General features: G+C 37.6%; 1 protein-coding gene across 4 annotated transcripts; it reads left to right on the top strand.

Annotated features, from left to right (window-relative positions):
* Positions 1-1,014: 1,014 nt before the first annotated feature.
* Positions 1,015-21,311, top strand: HOATZ (HOATZ cilia and flagella associated protein). Of its 4 annotated transcripts, XM_073239262.1 has the most exons (8): positions 3,155-3,207; positions 3,646-3,915; positions 5,193-5,655; positions 6,190-6,228; positions 6,707-6,777; positions 17,775-17,834; positions 18,744-18,796; positions 21,122-21,311. In XM_073239262.1, the coding sequence occupies exons 3-8, from the start codon at positions 5,430-5,432 to the stop codon at positions 21,177-21,179; spliced, it is 507 nt and encodes a 168-aa protein (XP_073095363.1). In that variant the 5' UTR covers positions 3,155-3,207; positions 3,646-3,915; positions 5,193-5,429; the 3' UTR covers positions 21,180-21,311. The 4 variants fall into 4 exon arrangements, with proteins under 4 accessions (XP_036882501.1, XP_073095364.1, XP_073095363.1 ...); XM_037026606.2 differs by lacking the exons at positions 3,155-3,207; positions 3,646-3,915 and adding an exon at positions 1,015-1,278; XM_073239263.1 differs by lacking the exon at positions 3,646-3,915 and having other exon boundaries at positions 3,149-3,207.
* The last annotated feature ends 263 nt before the right edge of the window (positions 21,312-21,574 follow it).

Here is a 21,574-nt window from a genome sequence, read left to right as displayed (position 1 = left end):
ACCACTTTGCAAAATAGTTTGTCAGTTTCTTATAAAATTAGGTATATCCTCACCATATGACTAAAAATATGTCCACAAATGTCCTGGCAGTTTTATCCATAATAGCCAAAAGCTGGAAACAACCCAAATATTCATCAGTGGGTGAACTGATAAACAAATGGTGGCATAGCTATACCATGCACTACTATTACAGCAGTATTACTAGTACTCACGACAACATAGATGAACCTCAAATGCATTATGCTGCTGACATAATCCAGGTTTAAAAACCTACATACTGTATGATCCCATTTATATGAAATTATAGAAAAGTCACAATTTTAATGAAGGAAAACAGATCCATGATTGCCAGAGGTCTGGGTGGGGAAGGAGGAGTGAATACAGAGGCGAACAGGAGGATTTTGGGGGTGAGTAAAATGTCGGTATCTTGGTGGTGATGGTGTTACATGACTGTATATATACATTTGTCAAAACTCATTTAACTACAAAATTAAAATGGGTGTATTTCACACTTTATAAATTACATCTCAATAAAGCTGACTTTAAAATTTAAAAAAAGATATGGAAAATAAGAAATGTTCAGGTGGTGTGTTTGAATGTGTTGAAAGGAGAGAGTAAGTTGTCTCCATCTTCTGTAATTCCCAACTCCCATCCCTCTAGTTTTAACGAGGGAAGGGGTGGGAAATTAGGCCAATATAAATTTGCCAAAGCTAAAACTGAAGGTATTTGTTTTCTATACTTTTCTTGGTTTCCTCCTAATCACCACTCTCACCTCCTCTCCTCAGTACTCCTTCCTCATCACCCTTATCACTAAAAGCCCAGAAATTAAATGAAACACTTAACAATTGCCCTGAAAGCTACCTTCCTGGTGCTGTCTAAAACAAATGTGACCTTCTCTTTGGGCCTTTAGAACACCACAAGCATTCTTACTTAGATTAAATCATGGGTCTCCCTGGTCTCCAGGCATGCCTAGACATGAACCATAAAGGGAATGAGATCCTTGGAGTTTCTCTAGTAACTGCAGGCCAAACCAACAGCAACCCTAAGAACAAGCATTCTGTTTTCTTAAACAGAACTAGGCCACACACATTTCTTCTCCTTATTTTACTTTTTTATTTGTACTGTCTGCAAAGTAAACTTCATTTAAAAAAACAATGGGCCTTGAAGGCTTTTACATGTGAGTTTTATTTTTTATTATCTTTGAAGATAACTTTTAAAAGCATAAATTTCAACTCATCTACTGCAACTATTGCCTTGGGTGGCAGCAATCCAGCTCAGGTAAGACATGTAAGATGCAACTAATAATCATGAAACATCAATCAAGAAGAGGTTTTAAATGTTGTATTGAGTAAAAATGACTAACAATTTGAAAGAACAGAACTTTTTTGTACCTATGTGCTAACCAAGACTTATAAGCCTGCATATTGTTAATGGAATGAAGGCTATTTCATTCCTGAGTTTATTTATATGTGTATATTTAACTATAAAAAAACAAAATTGACTCTATAGTTAGCTCTAGAGAGCTCACAGGTTAATTAGCTCTGATCTCAGTGTGTTGCCTGATATGGTTTGGTATATTGTGCATTTAAAGGAGTGTGAGAGATTGATGCAATGTGTTGTACAACTTGTGCCTCTCCCAAAGATAAGATGAATACAAATTATAATTACTTATGACCTGCTGTTTGCAATTTAACTTTACAAGTTAATTTTTACAACTAACATTTCCTATACTGTACACTTTATACTTCTCTTTGGTATCTTATTTTCACTTTGGTGTTCACAGGACAAATGATGCATGTGAAAAAATGTGCTTCCATATTCAAAAATAATGCTACAACTCAAATTCATCCTTGAGAAGTTGTTCTGGTGTTTTAAACAGTGTGAGTTTGGAATTTGTATTGATCTCGATTACCTGCTTCTATCCATGTTACCAGTGTGGCATCTGTGAAACCACTTGCTGGGTTTAGGGCATCAGTCTGTACCTGGGAAGTTTTCATCTGCGGTAAACAATTTAAAACTAAGCTTTTGAGGTCAACAACGAGAGACCTATACCGGATGCATGAAGACCCTATTGAGGTCCAGGGGGCTACTTCTAATTGAGTTCCACAGTGTGTAATCAGAAAATATGCTTTATCCTCTCCTGATCCCTACACTGAAGGAAAAGAGGGGAAGGAGTAACTAGAGGAAAGAATTATTAGTAGAGGTGTCCCAGAAATCTTCTGAAACTGTCCTCTGTGCCAAATCTACTCCAAATACACACAGAAACACATCTGTATCATCACATAAGAAAATGTGACAGGTCACAAGATGCTGTTCCGTTAGCCTCCACAGCCCTCTCCCTGAATATCCAAATTTAGTCTTGCTAGGACTTAACTGTCAACTCCTCCTTGAACCTTCACCGACCAGATACATTTCTCATGGATGCCTTACCCTACCCCTTTCTATTTCTACCTGGTTTAGTAATTTATTATATACTGTCTTGAATGGTAAATAATGTGTGTTCACTTGGTGTTAAGACCAAGATTGCAAGTACATATGGAGGGTAAAATGAATGACCTTAGGGGCTGAACATAAATATGTGAACATATTTAAATAAATACGTATTGAGAGTAGGTACAGTTTTCCCTAAGGCTGACTTTAAAAGTACAAAATTGTGGCCCTGACCTCAAAAGGGCCTCACTATGATCTGCCCGCAAAGCTGGCTGACTCGCAGCTGGAGGAGAAGATCCCGCCTGCCCCCCAGGGCATGGCGCTCCAGGGCCCCGAGGAGCCCAAAGGGGAAGACGAGGTGACCCGCTGGCCACACGCGCCCCAGGCGCCCCAGGCCCATCTCCACCTGGGAATTTTGAGCCTACAGTTTGGCACCTGGCAAGCCGCTTTCCCCGCTGGGGATGGACATGAAATTTGGGTGGGCTTGTGGGGCTTCCTGAGAAGGGGAGAAGCTCTTTGTCCCTTCTGCCATAACTGGAAGCAAAGCCTCTCAAGAATCTACGCCTCGCCCTCCGGGGCTTATTCCTGCAGGGGCCCCCCAGCAGCCCCCTCTCCTCACCCCCTCCTCCCGCCCCTCCTCTCCTCCCTGCGGGGTTCCAAGGGCGGTTGGTGACCCGCCACGGCCGCGGGGCGCGCGGGCGGGAGAGGGCAGGCCCGGGTTTGGGCTGGGAGCCGGACAGAAGTTTTCCGGGACGGGCCGGAGCGGGAGGGAAGGAGGTGGGAGCGGGCCCGGGAAAGCGAATGGCCCGGGAAAGGGCCGGGACGTGAGGGGGAGCACGGGGGCGGGGGCCGGGCCCCGGGGCTGCAGGTCCCCCCTGGGGCGCTGCCCGCGGGCTGGGCCACGCCAGGCGTGCGAAGCGAGTCCAGCAGGGGCCAGAGAAGTTGTCCAGAGTCCGGGGGGGGGTGGGTGGGGCGGGGGTCCCCGTCCCCTCGGGCCTCTTGCGCTCAGGCACTGCCGGGCGGAAGCCTGGGCGAAATGTGGGACCGAGGCAGGCCCCGGGTTCGCGTCCGCTCCTCTCGGGGACACCGCGTTGGCCCTGCGGACCATCCCAGAGCAGCAGCCCGCGGGCGTTCGGTGCTCGGTTTGTAGGCAGTGTAATTAGCTGATTGTACTCTGGTGCCGACAATCACTAACTCCACTGCCATCAAAACAAGGCACAGCATCACCCGCCGCCCCAGCCAACGGCCGCCCCAGGCCCCGGGCGTTCGGGAGGAGGAAGCCGTGTTTCGAGATTTTCAGTATCAGCATTTATTCCGCGTACTGGCTCTCGCTGAGCACGCTGTCAGCACGCGAGTGAACTGCACACACTGGCGGCGGCTGTTAACTCTCTCTAGGAGTGAAAGCAAGATTATGCAATCCCATGTAAAGAAAGCGAAATCTGTGGAGTTAATGGCTTTCGTAATAAAATAATATTTAAACTGCTGGTAAGAGCCCCGTAACGTTTAATGCTGTGTGCTGTGACTCATTGTGCCTATTTTTCATTATTTAGTAGGGTATTCACAACCTCTCAGCTAAAGTGAGCTACAATTGAACCGATTATTTGCCTAACACAATGTATAGGGCCCCAATTTGAGACAGCTGTTTGTGGGGAAAAGTAAAACTTAGTGTTAGTCTCGTTACTAGGCAGTGTAGTTAGCTGATTGCTGTTAGTACCAATCACTAACCACACGGCCAGGTAAAAAGACCTGGGAATTCACCCAAATGAGCTGCCTGTGCAAGATGACTGTGTTTGGGGGAGAACAGGTGGATTGAACTCTGCTAATATTGCCCATTGCCTGTCAATAACTCAGCCAAGAAAGAAATATTTTAGCTGCTAAATATATAACATATATGTATATCTTTGTATATAATATTTTATTTTCCTTCAGGCTCAGATATATTGGAGAATAGGATTTTTTTCCTTAACTGACCTATGTCATTATATAGATTTGTGATTATCAACTTTTGAAGTATCTTTCTGTAAGACTGTATTAATACTTTGAAAGAATAAAGTGCTATAAGGTCATTAATTGTGGTTGTTACCATGTGTCCATTTCCTTTCCTAAATTGGCTTTATGATGTCCATCTGAATTCCTGCTGCAGTAATTACAACTTTCCTGTTGCTGAAATGCTTAAATTATTCCTAGATTAACAAAATTTAAGCTATTCACATGCCCTTGTTAATATTTTTATAAGAATACATTTAAAAAATTCATAAATTTATTTTTTATGAAGGGACTGAGTCCACTTGTCAGATATATCCTTTCTTTCGAGTAACCATTTACAACTGTTGATTGAAGTCTAGTCAGCTTTTAGTGGTACTGATTAGTAATTGCAGTTTATTTAGTGAATTTAGTGTAACTGCCTTAGTAAATGCAGTTACAGTGATGTCCAGCTTCTGTTGTAAAATGTACCTTGAAGGATTCAGGAGGGAAAAATGTGTAACAAACTAGGAATGTGTCAGGCCCAATTCAGGCCTCTAGCTCCCATAAACTAGGATATTAGCTGACTTTCTGAATTCTCCAACAAATGCAGGCCCAGAACTTCCAAATGGTGCTGAGCTACAGCAGTCTGGTGTGGAACCGGTTATTGGGGCGGTGGGGCTAAGGAACTTAAAGCTTTAGATATATTTGTGGGGAAGGAAGCTGGGTGGGCAGGTAGAGGACTGACTGGGGACATAAGAGATTAAAGTGCCCCCCACCTTCTTCACTGACCCCAACAGGACGAGACACACCCCAAAGTTGATGTTTTGACTTCTATCTCGACTCCAAGACTTGGATCCATCCGGAAGCCTGTGATCACTGCAGAAGTGGGCTTCAGATGCCCCACAAGCGTGCACTGGACCCCAACTACCCAGGAAAAGAAGAGCTTCCGTCAGTAGTTGGTGTCAATTTGGTGGTTCTCTGAGGGACAGAGCTAGGAGAGGGAAAGGGCAGCTGGAGAAGCGTCCTAAGTTGCCATGGACACGAGGCTCAGCAGCAATCCTAGCAGCTCTAGGAAGTCCTGTGCAATCTGCCACCAGGGATTACTGGTGTTCGCCGGCTCTTCAGAACGGAATGCCAACTTGGCTAAGCAGTTCTGGATGGCGGCATCAATGTATCCTCATCAAGAATCTCAGCTGGTGCTGCTCAGAGGCAGCAGTCAGCGTCTGCCTGTGGCACGGTCCTTTAGGAGCAGCGTGCCTGGTGAGTAGCTGCCTCCAGTCAACGATTCCTACTTCCATCATAACCAACCTGAGAAATAATAGAGCCTCTTTCAGGAGAATTGCCGAACTTAATTCTAAGATAGTCTTTCATTTCCCGTGTCTGAAACCCTGTACAAAACAGTTACTGAATCTTCCGGGCAATGCTTCCACCCAAAGAGGATGCGTGTTCTTTTTGTCACATCTAAATGTACATTGTAAAAGTATCCCTTAGGTTATGGCATCTGTTTGGCTACACCATGTAGAATAATCTGTGGAAATGTTACATGTTGGCTGAAAAGATATGAAGGTTGGTTGTTTACATAATAAAATGCAAACATGAAAACCCTTAAGAAAGTTGAAGGCAGTCTCATTAGGAACCCAAGTTCCCTGACCTGTAAGACCTTAGTTAGACATTAGATGTGGAAATTTATTTTGTTATTATGAAAATTATGTGATTTTTATACATATTAAAGGCTTAAATACCTTTAATGCTGTGGTTCTTCCAATAATTTCTTCTTTTTTCTATTTTTTTTAGAGAAAAGTTACTTCCAGCCTTATCCCCTTGAAAAAACCAGTAAGTATCAGATTTATACCTTTCAACATCCTGGTTCCTACATTCTTCAGCAAATAGGTAATAAGTATAAGGATGCAACTTTACAGTTTAGCATAACTTTCTGAATTGGATACCGGATCCTGCCTCAGGTACCAACATATTTATCCAGAGAAAAATGTCTAAAGCCCTAAAATATGTTAAATGGGAATGTAGCAGTTGGAATCTCTGATAGCTGCACATGTGTTCTCTTTTGAGACCTTTTCTTGTCTCTAGACTAGGCTTACTACATTCTACACAGATCAGAGGTTCCCTGCAGCCATGGCTATCTGATTCAGTCTCCAACTATTTATAAATCTGGTTTATAAGGTTTCGAGACAGCTGTTCTGTTAGCCTTCCTATTCTACTTACTACCTTTTAACCCTTATCCAATTTTATGTCAACATTATTGTAAACTCATGATAAAATTATTTCAGTTCATATTTGACTTTGTTTCCTTTAGAGAGCACCAATGTCATTGCTGAAACCCCAACAATTCAGGAATCTGAAGAGAAAAAAAAGTATCTCCAAAAGGTAGGCAACTAATTCAAAAGGTCATCTGAGTTTCATTAAAATTTCACTCTTTTCTAAATAATCCCAGTTATTCTTTTTTTAATACAAGTATATAAAAACTTCCTACCCCTGGTGTGTCAGCTTGAACAGTAAGTAAATCCTTATTAGAATTTTAATTGAAGATTAAGAAATCCTATTGACACTGACTAATCTCAGTCTCTGGAAAAGGCCAAAGATGTACAGGAGCAATAGAACCAGAGGGAAATGAGGAAAGATGGATTTACTACTTTCATCCAGTAAGGCTGCAGACCATATACACTATTCTAAGAACAGAAATATTATGAAAACTGGAAAAATCAAATAGGTCAAATTTGAATACCTTCATAGGTCAAAATTAAATGACCAGGCAAATGAATCTGTTTGGAAGAACATTTTGACTAAAAGCTAAAATTAAACACACTGGTGTTTTCAGATCAACTGAACACATTATTTTTTGACAACGTCCCTTGTTTGCTTTTCATGATGCAAGCACAGCCTTTAACTCAGCAATTAATACAGCGACTTACAGAAACATTCTGTTTGGTTAATGGATAAATTCCATTCCTGTGACTGTTTCTGCACTATTAAAAGCAAACAGAGAGGATTCGTTTTGGCCTGTGTCTTTAATCATTGGCTATATTGGCAAACACAGAAAGACTTATCGGGAATTCTACATAAATTACAGAACAATGCACTTGAGTTTGCTTATCACATTAATTCATTCTGTAGACAATTGGTGATTCCTCCAAACAAATTCAGTGATTAGAAATAGTCCAGTCAGCATTTTCTTCTCTCTTGAGGATATTAGGTATTGTATATTTATACCAGGACTTAAATGGAGGGAGGAGCCTAATTTTCAGTGATATAAAAATCATTAAAAGTCAACTTCTTCAACACTTTTTAATTTGTTAAAGGGATTAGAAATAAAAGGTTATAGACAAATTATTACCAATTTTTATCATCTTTTCTCAAACAAGACAATATGGCATGAGTTACAGATTGGATGTTCTACTAATGTTCTATTATGTTAGTAATCTTAGAACTGGTTTCCTGCCTCAGGTTCTTCCATTATTAGTTACTTTCTTCCACAGATATTTTTTGAGAACCTGCTGTGTGCTAAGTGCTGCAGTAAATGCTGGGGATGCAAAGATAAAATGGTCCCTAATCTCAAGGAGTTTACAGTCTGGGGTGGGAGACATTCAATTAAAGCCAAAAATTATGATTCATTTTATTATGATAGACGTATGAACATAATACTATGGGGACAGACTGAAGGACACCAGAATCAAACTTAGGGAATCAAGAAATCTTCCCAAAGGAGCTGAGTTTCAAATAGAGTTGGCCAAAGAATATGGAAACCAGTGTTCCTTACCATACTAGTTACTGTCTTAGAACCCTAAATCCAATTATGCTGCTCTCTTATGACATTAATTAGTCTGCTAGGGCTGCTGCTAGAAAATACACAGAGTAGGTTTAAACAACAGAATTTTATTTTCTTACAGTTCTGGAGGCTGGAAATTTGAGATCAAAGTGCCATTAGAGTTAGTTTCTGATGAAGCCTCTCTTCTCAGCTTGCAGATGGCCACCTGCTGACTGTCCTCATATGGCAGAGGCAGAAAACTCTAGTGTCTCCTCATAAGGACACTAATCCTACTGTATTAGGGCCCCACCTTTATGACCTCACTTAGCCTTTATTACCTCTCTAAAGACCTTGTCTCCAAATGCAGTTACCCTGAGGTTTAGGGTTTCAACACAGGAGCTGCGGTGCAGGGATGTGACACAATTCAGTCCATCCACCTTTCTTTTTTTCCCATGGCTCTTCATTTCTGGAGGATCAAGACCAAACACCTCAGCATGCTATTCAAGTTCCTTTCCAATGTGACCATAACCTGACTTCTGCCACTCTCCTCCTTTCCCTATACACCCCCCCACCCCCAGTGCAGCCTACTCTATACAACTCGTTCTCAACCACTAAGCTAGGGCACACGTGAACCCTTCCCATTATGTGCAATTGAAATGAATGGATAAAATATATTTTTTCTAAACCTAAATACATATATTATTTTGTGATGTATGCCAAATTGTACATTAATTCTGTTTGTTGAGAGTAAAAGAGGCCTAACAGAACAGCAAGCCAGCAGGGAAGAAAGAGAATGTTACTGAAACTGTACCTTGTGAGTATATAGGAGAGCTCAGTCAGTACTGCACAGTAGGGTTTTATTCAAACAATGCCATGGTGCAAAAGATAACCAAGAGAATCCTGCAATAACTGAATGCTTTATAGATATCCTCAGATATTATTGTAACATAGTATTCATAACAGCCAATTTAGTGCATACCATGTGCCATATATATATATCAAGCAATTTAAATATATCAACTCATATTCTCTTTAAAATAGCCTCATGATGATTATCTACTATCTAATCAAACAACGCTTAAAAGTCGGTAAGTAGTAGAGCCTACATTCAAAGCCTATATTCTAAGTCCAAAGCTTATGAGATTCATTGCATGGTAATGATTGCTGGCCATGGCATTGTTCAGGTATGCTGTCAAATATTCTAAAATTCAGAACTGTAATATATATAAAGCAAGCATGAGATTACCTGTTTCCAGCCCTGTGGGACCATAAGCTGTTTCTTTGACCTACAATGCACTTATTTGTATGTCTCTACCTGGCATGCTTTTCCCCATTTACCTTCAAGGCCTAGCCCAAATGCCAACTTCTCTGTGAAGCTTTCCAGGAATGACCTAGACACTAGCAGAATGAACAGCTTCCTTCTTTGTGCTCCTATAGCAAGGCACTTACACCTCTCGTATAGTATTTATCATGGTTTTTGTTCTGTGTTGTACGTAATTGTGTATGTTTCTGTCTTTCCTGCTAGATTATAGGCACCATAGTGTAGTGGACCTTGGAGACAAAGTTTAGAAGTCTAACTCTGTCACTTATTATTTGTGACCTTGAACAATCCATCTACCCCTGTGAAACTAGCTTCCTTAGATATAAAAGAAGAAATGATAAAAATAACCAGCTCACAGAGTTCATATATGTGAAACATCTGGCCATAGTTTGCCCTTAACAAATGTTAATTCTTTTCCTCTATGAGAGCAGAGGTAATTTCTTATTTGCTTAACCCTACTGCCTTTCCAGTTATTGAAACTCAGTAAATATTTGTTGGTTGAATAAATAAATGCATGATTGAATTAATTAATGAGTGAACATATGCTCTGCAGTGATATTTCCATTTTGTTTAGCCTTTTCTGTATATATCCATCTGGAAAATTTTTCTAGGCTGGTAATTTTTGCAAGAATACTCCCTAAAACTAATTTGTTTGCAGGTCTGCTTTAGGACCATTTTAGCACATCACTTCTCTTCTCCATTTTGTATTTATCTTACGGGACTATATATGATGAGAGGAAATGTGACTCCCTGTAAATATTAAAATATAGAATCATTTCTCTTTTTCTAAATCTATAGTAGTTTATCTGCATTGCCTTCACCACCATTAAAGAATTTTTAGCTTCATAGGAAAAACTAAATGGGAGTGGGAGTTTCTTTTTAACCAGTAAAATATTTACAATGGTCTTTTAAGAGAATCTTATACATGTTTTGAACATATACATTGATAAGTAAATTCCTGGTTATAATTTTTATTTTAAAATGGGAAAAAATACTTCCCATCAATTCACTTAAATGTTTTCTCTTCCCCTTTCTCTTTAAAATTAATGAAAATCTAAAAATTTATTTTCCATCTCTCCTAAAAGTACCTTATGCTTTTCCCTCCAACTGACAAGTGATTTTTCAGTTGTTGAACTTCTTAAAAACTTTAGTGTTATCCTCCATTTTGGAATATTTTCCAGGCATACATTATAAGTGCTTTGATCAGTGGATAAAATGCTATTAATCACAACTACTATTTCTGTGATGGATATCCATGGCAGAAAATAAAAAACAATTGAGTCTGTCAAGATTAAATGGCTTCCTCTGTCCATAAAGGAAAGCATATAGTAGTATACTGAACCATTATTCTTCCTTTGAGAGTTTTAAAGTAGTTTGAAAATATAATAAATGAATACTCAGGTAATTCTTTGAAACCATAAAACTACTTTGCTTTTTAGTTTCACCACCTTTAAGAAAGCTCTTTAGCTGATTATCTCTTTATGAAAAGAATTATAAATAATTCATTTGCTGAAAGAAGAGATCAGAGCAGTATTTTAAAGTATATAAAATATACGTGCATGACATATTGGGGAATGTCCATCTAGAAACAAAATTTAAAATTGAGTGAATATGAACTGAAGATTTTTAGAAGGAAATTATTCAATCTATAGAACATCCCAGATATACTTCTTGGGAATGAGATTTTCATCTGTCCTATCACACAACCTATATAACCAATAGTAACCATAGTGTAAAGTCTTAAAATAAGAGCTATGCTCTTTAGGTAATTATTGGTTTCCATTAAAGTATGTCTAAGAGAACTAAGAAAAAGTATGTAACAGAACCAAGAAAAAATTTCTCTTCACAACAGATAAATTCACATTTTATTGAAATCTAGATTTAGAAAAATTGTATTGACTCTCTCTTATGTAATGACTGATATGTTTTTCTCATTTTAGTAAGCTTGTATTTTTTAAATGAAAATTATGAATGTCAGAGCTGGGAGTTGAGCCAGGAACAAGCAATTTCCAAGAGGTTTGGAAAAGTGCTTAGATATGCATCTTTTTCCTGCAAGTCAGCATTCCCCCTTCTCCCAATTAATAATCCTCTAACATTTTCCACCCACTCCCATACATTACTGCTGTTCAGTTTACCTTACAAAATCAGATTAGTGCTAGAAAATGCCTTTTCACTGGTTATTTAGGCTATCTTTTGAAGTGTATAGTAAATCATTTAAGGTTCAACAGTTTTGTATCTTATCATTATAGTAGGTATAAATTTAAAATCTACATGGCAGATTTTAATTAGTAGGCACAGGGAATAACAGTAAATTCATAAATTCATAATTGATGCATTCTGCTATCAAAATCAACAATGTAAGAGGTACATACCTTCTGGAATTAAACCCAGACGTGAGACTTTTTACTGATTCATGGTATTACTGATGCAAGGTAATTCTCACCTTCCTCAAGATGGCAGTTGTAACATAGAAGAGAAATGGAACATACTAAGGATTAAGACTCTGTAGAATAAGAACTAAAATTCTCTAGTACTTTTATGGATGGTCAACTCCCAATCATTGGCATAGGATTAAAAATTAAATTCTGGAGCCTCAAGAAAAAAAACATAATCTTAACCTCTGTTAAACCACAGAACCTTGGTTCTGTTTAGGTAACATTCTTAATTTGGAATGTAATTCCCATTTGATAGTTAACTTATAATAAAAATCCTATCATAAATATTTAATGTATATTAAATGAGATTTTAAGAAAGATTATCATTTTAAAAACACCACATTCAACTATTCATTACCCTCTAACTACATTTTGCAAAGTGATATTCCATATCGTATGTTATATACATGGTATACCATAAATTAAGTAAATTAACTGATCAAAATTGGCCTCAAACTGAATTAACTCCCCCTGCTGTGTATTCCCATAGCACACATAGAATACATTTTTTCTATGAAAGCAGATTATATTTGTCTCTTTCACCATGGTTAACCCTAATTAATTCTTTGTTTTCAAAATTAAAATTCAAAGAGGAAACTATCTGTTACTATGTGTGTGTGTGCAAGTTCCCCAAAATGCCTAGTATTTGTTCAAAGTAGTATAGCAAAAGAAGCAGAAGACAAGAGTCAAACAGAACGGGGAATGAGTTCGAATCTGTGGCTCTGCCACTTACTATTTAGTTAAACTGAAAAAAAGTGGTTAATTTTTATGTAGTTGAATTCCTTCTATCTGTAAAGAGGTAATAATGATGATACATACCTCACTGAGGAAGCTGAAACTGAAACATGTAAGTGACATTTTCAAGGACACACAGCTAAAATATAGTAAAGACAGCTTGATCTGGGTCCATCTGAATGGAATCAACGTGCTTAACTTCTGTAGCATACTGGTTTCAAGGGTTTCTAGATTCTCTAAGTATTGGGATGGTTGTCAGGTTACTAAGCAGAGAGTTGATTTTGGAAATCAATTCAATACTCTTCCAAGATATTCTTAAGATTAAATTCAGTAGTTCACTTTTTATACTATCATAGAAAATTTCTTTTGGTCATGTAGATAGGTAATCAGATAAACACTACCATATGCTATTTTTTATGAATATTTCAGTCAAAAAATTTCAGTAATAATCCAAGGAAGAAATGCATTTTTCATATGAGAACCAGGTCTTGAAAAGGGCCTTTCTTTTAAAATCTGGTGTTCATTAAGAGTTTTTTAAATAACTGAAGATTAAAGAGAAGGTTTATAATACATTAGGGAATTTTTAGACAGAGGGATTGCTCTGAATAATTTAAGCCAAATAATATCATATATAACCCTCCTTATTTCTCCTTTCTTCCTTTCAATTCAATCTGCCAATTCATTCATAGGTCAGAGGAATCACCAGATGCCCTCCATACCCGTACAGAGAAGGTGGCCAATCCACCCTTCTCCTCTTTCATACTCTTCCACATTTTGAAAGCATTTGAAAGAAAAATTTTTTCTCATAATAATAATAATAATAGCTATCAATTATTAAATATCTACCATATACAATACATTATGTTAAGCACTGTTTGTATTATCTCAAATTTTTACAACAATCTTCCTTAGAGATGAGAAATCCAAGACTCAAAGAAGTGGTTCTTTGATTTGCCCAGGATCACAGACCTTTAAACTGTGGGCTAACTGTGGGCTAATGATTACAGTTGTTGAGAAGAAAGGAGGAACCAAGAGAGATTGTTAAGATACTATTTGTCATTAATAGTATCTGCCATTAATAGCAGAATTTGGGATTCAAACCCAAATGTATTTGACTCCACAAATCTATGTTAATACTCAAGTTGTTTGGCTCTGAAAAGCCAAGAAAAGAGACTAAGCAATTTAATTCCTGAAGTGACACTAGAATGCAATAACCATCTCTGAGATATTAAATTTATATATTATCATATCCTAATTTCCTAGAATCAATTTATATTCCATAATTTATTTTTCAAGAATAGTAGATAAGTATACTATAAATAAAATGTATGAATATAAGAAAATACATATTATACTAAAATATTATAAACATAAATTTTGGCCCTCATATCGTATTAAGAATAAAGTACATGATTAAAATGTCTTATAAATAGATATAGCATTCCATTAAGGAGCACAACTGAAACAATGTGATTAGAAATGATTATTTCTTTGTTATGAAATTAACAAGTAAGTAGTTTATTCCTACTAATAAGGCAAATTACTGTAAGGATTTTCTCTGCTACAGAATTTATTTAGTTATCAAGGCCGAGATTTATTAGAATAGTCCTCATTGCTTTTATTTGATGACACAGTTGCTTACAGTAGTTTTGTTATTCATTCTCAGGAAACATGTCCAGGAAGCAGCAAGTAAATCAGATTTGAAACCTTTGTTTCTGGTGCATTACACAGTATTATAAAACTGATTAAATGCCAAGAAACACTACAATTTAAAAAAAAGAGCAGAAATCAAAAGAAAAAAAATGAATTATTTTTTAACATCAATAAAATGTGTTTGAGTTGTTTTTTCCAGGAAAGGAAAAGCCAGGAGATAAAGTGAGCGCAGGGCCAGGGTTCACAGACTGAGGCAGAGGCTCCCCACTAGGTGCCCAGCCTACCAGCCCAGCCAGCTGCTGTTTCCCCCACTTAAAAAATAAAAATCATCACTGGAGCCCTGAGTGAGGCTATACATCTCCTGAGAACTCACTCTACAACCATGAGGCTGGCACCTCAGGGTGCCAAACTCCAGAGTCACTGACTGGTTTGACTCTCAAATGGCAAACATGCATTTGGTCTTGTACTGATCATGGAATAAACAAATATCTCTTCAAAAAATTTTTTTTAATTCCATTATTTTAGGTTCTTGTAACTGAATGTTTGTCTGCTTAGATGACAACATAACTTGCCTATGGCTACCCAAAACATACACAGAAAATAATCACATAGTTCTTTTCATAGGGAATTTTAAAATCTAAACCTAGCCATTGTTTAATTTCACTTTCCTGAGCTTCTTTCTTTCTTCTTTCTTCTTTCTTCTTTCTTCTTTCCTCCTCCCTCCCCCTCCCCTTTCCTTTCCTTTTTTTCTTTTTTATTTAGGCTAATAATTTTGTATTAGACAGTACAATGATTCCATTCAGGCATTCTGAATCAATCAATTTAACAAAAATTCATTGAGTATCATATACAAGGCACTGCTAAGCTTCAGGAAGGTAAAAAGATGAGTAAGTCTTGGAAATAAATATAGTAGCAAACAAAATATGGTAGCAAAAGTAAGATCAATACCTTAATAAGGTATAAAGTGCTATGTAATCACAGTATGGGAGCAATTAATTCCAGAAGAGTACATGTGTAATAAAAAAGTTAGAAAAGAAACTAACAGTAAATACCTATATTGAAAATATACCAGGTCTTATCTACAGACATATTTTGTTCAATCCATATCAAGTTGACAGGTATTATGAAATTTAGCTTAGTTTTTAAAAGAATCTTGAGTTTTTTCCCCAACAACTTTCATATATAACTAAAATTCAAATAGAAAGTAGAAATCTTATCCCATAATAAATAAAATTGTAACTTTGTAGGCTTATAAAAGTCAAGACTCATGTGACTTGAACAAAATGATACAAAGCCAGGGCCCCAGTGTACCTGGCCCAGCTGCGGGCTCCGCCTGCCCCAGCAGGGACTTCTCTCCTGCATCCCAGTGGAGCATGCTGTAAGATTTGCAGCTTCTTTTGCAGCCATCAGGACTGAAGAATCATCCTGAGGAATTGCTCAATGATGCAGCAGCCCCTAGGGCTTTATACACCCTATTTCCTCTACCTCAAAAGCTTTCATCCCCATCCTGTCTCTATTGTTATCTGGTGACTATCACTTTTAGATGTAAGCTTGTCTCCTTTGAGATATCTTCTCAGAGTCCTCCCAATAGATACTACACACCATAGTATGAATTAAGGGTCCCTCTTAGTTCTCTAATTGTACCCTAGATTAACATCATTGTAGCACATATATAAATCCATTTCTATGTGTCTTTTCCTCCAAAGGTCTGCAATCACCTTGCAGACATCCCCTAGCACAGTAATTTTACATTGTAGGTGTTTTTATGGATTGAAGTGTGTCGCTCAAAAGAGATATGTTGAAGTCCTAACTCCTAGTACATCAATATGTGACCTTATTTGGAAATGGAGTCATTGTAGAGTAAATTAGTTAAGATAAATTAATACTGGAGTAGGGTGGGCCCCTAATCCAATATGACTGGTGTCTCTATAAGAGAGACATGTGATGAAAGAAACACACAGGGAAAAGGCAGTGTGACAATAAAGGCTGAGATTAGAATCATTCAGCTGCAAGACCAGGAACACCACAGACTGCCAGCCAACTATCAGAAGCTAGGAAGAAGCAAGGATGCATTTCCCTGCAGGTTTCAGAGAGAGCATGGTCCTTCCAACACCTTGATCATGGAATTCTAGCCTCCAGAACTATGAGACAATAAATATCTGTTGTTTTAAATCACCCAGTTTATGGTACTTTGTTACAATAGCTCTAGGAAAATAGTAAGTTGCTCAACAATTTTGATTAGATGGATGGGTGAATGGATGACTTAGAATTTTTACCTGACTATGACAAATCTATTCTATCTATCCTCAGTTTGTTTTGTCTGTTTCTAGCCTTGATCTGAATAGAGCTTCTTTAATTGTATTTGGTCATTTGAAGCTACAAATTTTATTTGTCAGATTCTCAGGGATTTCTTTTGGTCTTAAATACTCCATATGCAATTTTCTGCTTGGCTATCTCCAAACCTGAGCATAACTGGGTTCTATGAAAAAAAATATTGTGGCTATAGTTTCCTCTCTTTATATATAGTCTACATCTTGATAAATCTTCATGCCTTCACTAAAATAGTTTTTTTACACTTAGGAAAACTTTCCTTACAAGATGCATTTCTAGATATGTAAGGTAGATGAGAGAACAAGGGTCTGTTCCACATGCAAGCTTCTAGGAGGTGCACTCTTGTCATGGACTCAGGTATGCATGCTCTCTGAGGTTCCTAACCATTTAATGCCAATTCAATGTAGTGGTCAATAACTTGGGGTTTGTTGTCAAACAGACCTGGGTTGAATCCAGTTCTGCCACTTAATAGCTTGGGTAGGTTATACAACCTTGGTAAGCTTTAGTTCCTTATCTGCAAAACAGGGCAAACTTACAAGTGGCATCAAACTTACAAGTGTTATAAGAAAATAATGACATAATGGATATAAAGTTCTTACATAGTCCATGTAGTAAAGTCTTAATTAAAGTTAGTTATTATTAGTAAAAAATGCCCATCCATTTAGTATCAAAATCAAATTATTTTGTAAAACAGCAAACTAATAAAAACTGAATTGTGTTACAAATAAAAAGTACAAATGTGGGTAAAACAGTAACATTTCCAGAATATCTCTCCTGGCTCTAGTGCATTTGCATATCCTCAGGGTTGAAGAGAAGTTCAACCCTGTGTCTGAACCTGAGAGTTTAAAGGGAGGGGCTTGCTTGCTTGCTTCTTCAGGAGCAGAGGGAAAAGACGGCCCTGGACTGCAGTATGTAAGCAATAAACAGGTTTTAAACTTTATTTCTCCCTTTGATTTCAGTTTTTAGAGGTATTTTGCCCCCAGATTTCCTCTCCCTGGACTTACAACAAATCTATCATGGAAAAAAGTATTTTAAATTCGGTCAAAGTATACCAGAAGAAAAATGGAAAAAAATCTACCCTCTACAGACAAAAGCTTTATTATGTGTCAAAAGACTCACCCACTTTTCTTCCCCCTTTTGACAGGTTAAAAGAAGAGATGAGATTCTCCAACTCTTAAGAAAACAAAGAGAAGAAAGGATCTCGGTAAGACTGGTATCAAGGCATTCCTCTAACTTTATCTGCAGGGGTGAACTATGGCAAATTATTAGAGGCTTTATAGATTGACCCCTTAAATAATCTAGATACCCATGGTCCAGGGCCCTGTCTGTACCAGAGTGGGGGCAGGGTATGGACATCAAATAATTTGGCAATCCTTGATAGATCAAAGACAATCACACCAAAGATATCTAGCCAAAGATAACAGAGTGTGCAGTTCTGCTGGCATAGAAATGAGGAGTTACTGTCAGTGGCTTATCTTCACCTATTATAAAGCTGTAGAATATTAATATGGGCTACTTCACTGCTAATTGTTTTACAATGATTGTTCTTGCCTAGATTATACAAAAAAAAATGTTAAAAGAAGAGAAACAAACTTAAGAATAACAAGAACACCCAATAAACTTATGGATGTACAAATACCCTCTAACTCTGGGGAGAGGAAATTCGGGGCATAATACCTAGCCGAAACCGAAAACAGTTAAAGGGAGAAATAAAATTTAAAATCCACTTATTGCTTACAAACTGCAGTCCAGGCTGTCTCTCTCCTGCTCTGCCAGAAGCAAGCTGAGTTCTCTCCCCAACCTCTCAGGTTCAGATAAGCCCAGGTCATTACCCACTGATATGGAAATGAATTACTTCTCTCCTCCCCTTAGGAATGCCTGTTCATAAGCAGATGCACTAAAGCCAGGTGGACTATTACAATTTTATCCACACACCCATTCCCCTGAATGAACCTCAAATTTCCTATCTGGAACATTACTGACCCTACAGTCTCCAGATTTAAGAAGCTAGTCTATGTACTCTTTGATAATTTTACCTCAGATTACTTTTAAGTAATTAAATATCAGTCAGTGCAGGAAGTAAAAATTATTTTTGTTTTGTTTTGTTTTTTAGAAAGAACTGGTTTCCCTTCCTTATAAACCAATGACCAAAGTACACAAAGCAAAGTAAGTTTACTTCTGTCAAAAATTTACCTTTTTCATTTTCCTGTAGAGAAGCATTTCTTTTTTTTCACTCATTTTGCCCCCTACCCTCAAATCTAAAACCCACTCACCATATCAGAGACTTTTTGCTTTGAATAATGTGCCCATTAGCATATCTGCTCAATCTTTAAGCATAAATTGGTGCAAACAGGAGAGCAGAATCTCTATCCACCTTGAATCTCTATGCACATTTTCTTCCCCCTCCTTGTCTGCCATCACACCCTCTCCACTTCCCTCTCCCCTACCTTCAACTAGCCTCACCACACTTAGTGTAAGGTAAAATCGAGCTGAAATGACCAGGCAAGGAGGCAACAAAGGAGCCAAAAGTTTAATAGGGCGCAATTCCGGGTTATGTTTGCCGGTCTGGTTAGTCACAGGCCAGAGAAGTCGCGCCCAGCAGGGCAGGCAGTGAGTTTATAAAGAAGTTAGGGGCAGGGGAGCATAGGTCTACAGTGGCGCGAGGATTGGCTAGCCTCAGGCACGTCATCAGGCCGGAATCTGTTGGTCTCTTTGCCTTACTAGGCTGGGGTTGGGGACTTAGCTGCCCGCTTTCCTTATTTGTTGAGGGCTGAGCTCGTCTGACGTGCTCACCCCTCACTCCAGTGCCTCCTGCCTTTCACTTAGCAAGTCAGCAGGTCTTCTAGGTATCAGCTCTCATACCACCAAAGGCACACCTAACATTGCTAAACCTGAATTCACATAGTAATGGCTTTAGCCTCACAATGGTGCGTGAATAGCCTTAGCCTTAGAATAATATTAGAACAGGACCAGGCACATAGTCTAGAAGACTTTAAAGGAAACCAGTCAAGCATTAAATAAACCCTATTGAAAAACCTCTCCATTTTTGTTTTATGTCTGAAAACCAATGTGGCTAACTCAACATTACCATGATGAATATTTATTCACATACTATATATTCAGGAAATAACAAAGTATTCGAATTTTTTTCTTATTAGTAGTGAGGCTAACTCCCTTTAATATTATCAAAATAATACTCTTAAAGAAAAATGAATATGTCTATGCTAATTTAAAAAACTTCTGAAAAAAATGAAAAATAATCATTTAATCCCTATTTACATTGTCTACACAGTGCTCAGCAACTTAATGTCTTGCTTTTTAACCAAATGACTTGACTTTGCATTTAAGGGTGGAGCAAACTAGTCTAATTGAAAGATTAATTTGCATGATTCAAATAAAGGATGAAAAGTTCCGCTTGAATAGCATCAGCAGATATGTCAGGATGCCTTAGATTTCTGTGCATATTTTTACAGGAATGATCAGAACATTCTTGCTGTTAACCATGTTGATTCGCCTAAGAATAAAATATTATTTCACAGCTTGAGCAGATAATTCCCTTTAATGGTTTAAATGGTTGCTTACTTTTTTTCTGTCAGCTTGCCCATTTTCTTTCCTCTGTTACTGCAGCCTTAAATTTTATTCCATTTCTTTGTGACATCTTCTTTCTCTGAGTTTCTCATGCAGTACTGTCTATTGCATTCTTTTGAAAACTAATCACTCACTACTTTGTACCCATATTTTATAATTATTCAGATCTTATTATCTCTTCAGTTATTTAACTTTTCATATACTTTTGACTTGTCTATGACTATGTGATAAGCTCCATGAGAGCTCTCAAAGTGCCTAGTACACTGCCTAAATGTAGAAATTCAGAAAATATTTGTAACAAAAAAGTAAAGTTCAAAACATTATGTAGTTCAGTATTAGCTAATTTAGAAAATGATGTTTTTATACTATACTGTTCATAAACTTATAAACATCTTTTAAATTTTAGTAGTTTAGACACAATTATAGAATACTTTAATTTCACAGATACACCCTGAACATCCCTCCTCCAACAGATCTTAGGATATTCCAGGTCACTTCTGTCAAAAACAAGGAACTAGAAAGTTTGTTCATAGTAAGGTTTTAGTGTCAATAGGTTTATTATCCACCCCAGGAATGTTTACATTTTAAAAGAGGGCTGACTAGAAGGAACAATGGGTAATGCAAAGAAACTGGTTATGAATGATGAAAGCTCAGAAGTTTGGCTCTGGGGTGAGCAAAATATATTGAGGGTGGGTAGCAGCATATTTTCCCACACCCTTCAAATCACACTTAGCAGTATAACGACCACTTCTCCCACATACAAGTTTATACTTAGTTGCAAAATCTAATGAATAGTCATAATCTGACAGTAAATCTTTACTAGGGAGACTTTCAAAAGTTGTTTCCATGCACAGCAACCACAGAGTTCTGTGTACTGGAACTGATTCTTATTATCATCAACAGGAAAGTGTTATCAGAGTCTGATAATGAAGACCAGGAAGAAGTCAAAGCCTTGGACTAATCTGATTGACACGTTGTAGAAGATGATTCACTTAGGTCTTTACCTTTGAACCAACCTGCTCTTATGTTAGGATAATTAGGATCTCTTAGTTAAAACAGGCAACGAAATAAAAGGTAAATATGCTGACTTCTATGAATTTTACTGGTTATTGAAAACTTGTGTCTATTTTACTTATTGGATGCTACAGTATTTGACTCCACATAGTAATCATCTGTCTCATATACTTTCTCAACCTCCTATTTATCTTGTTTTCATTTGAAGGGTATTTCCAGAACTGTTTTATTTGATCTATATTATGAGTATCAGATAAACAAAAACAGGAGCTTTATGTGTCCCAAATTGTAGACTACCAGTAAAAACAATCAATAAGGCAATAGTGTTGAAAGGGCAGTCCT

The sequence above is a fragment of the Manis javanica genome, chromosome 6 (assembly GCF_040802235.1).
Source record: "Manis javanica isolate MJ-LG chromosome 6, MJ_LKY, whole genome shotgun sequence".
NCBI lineage: Eukaryota > Metazoa > Chordata > Mammalia > Pholidota > Manidae > Manis > Manis javanica.
This window is presented reverse-complemented; position numbering and strand designations above follow the sequence as displayed.

Coding starts and splice junctions, on each gene's coding strand:
- HOATZ (XM_037026606.2), top strand. CDS start 5,430: ATGGACACGAGGCTCAGCAGCAATCCTAGCAGCTCTAGGAAGTCCTGT. Junction 6,778..17,774: donor AAAAAAAGTATCTCCAAAAG/GTAGGCAACTAA, acceptor CCCTTTTGACAG/GTTAAAAGAAGAGATGAGAT. Junction 17,835..18,743: donor AAAGAGAAGAAAGGATCTCG/GTAAGACTGGTA, acceptor TTTGTTTTTTAG/AAAGAACTGGTTTCCCTTCC.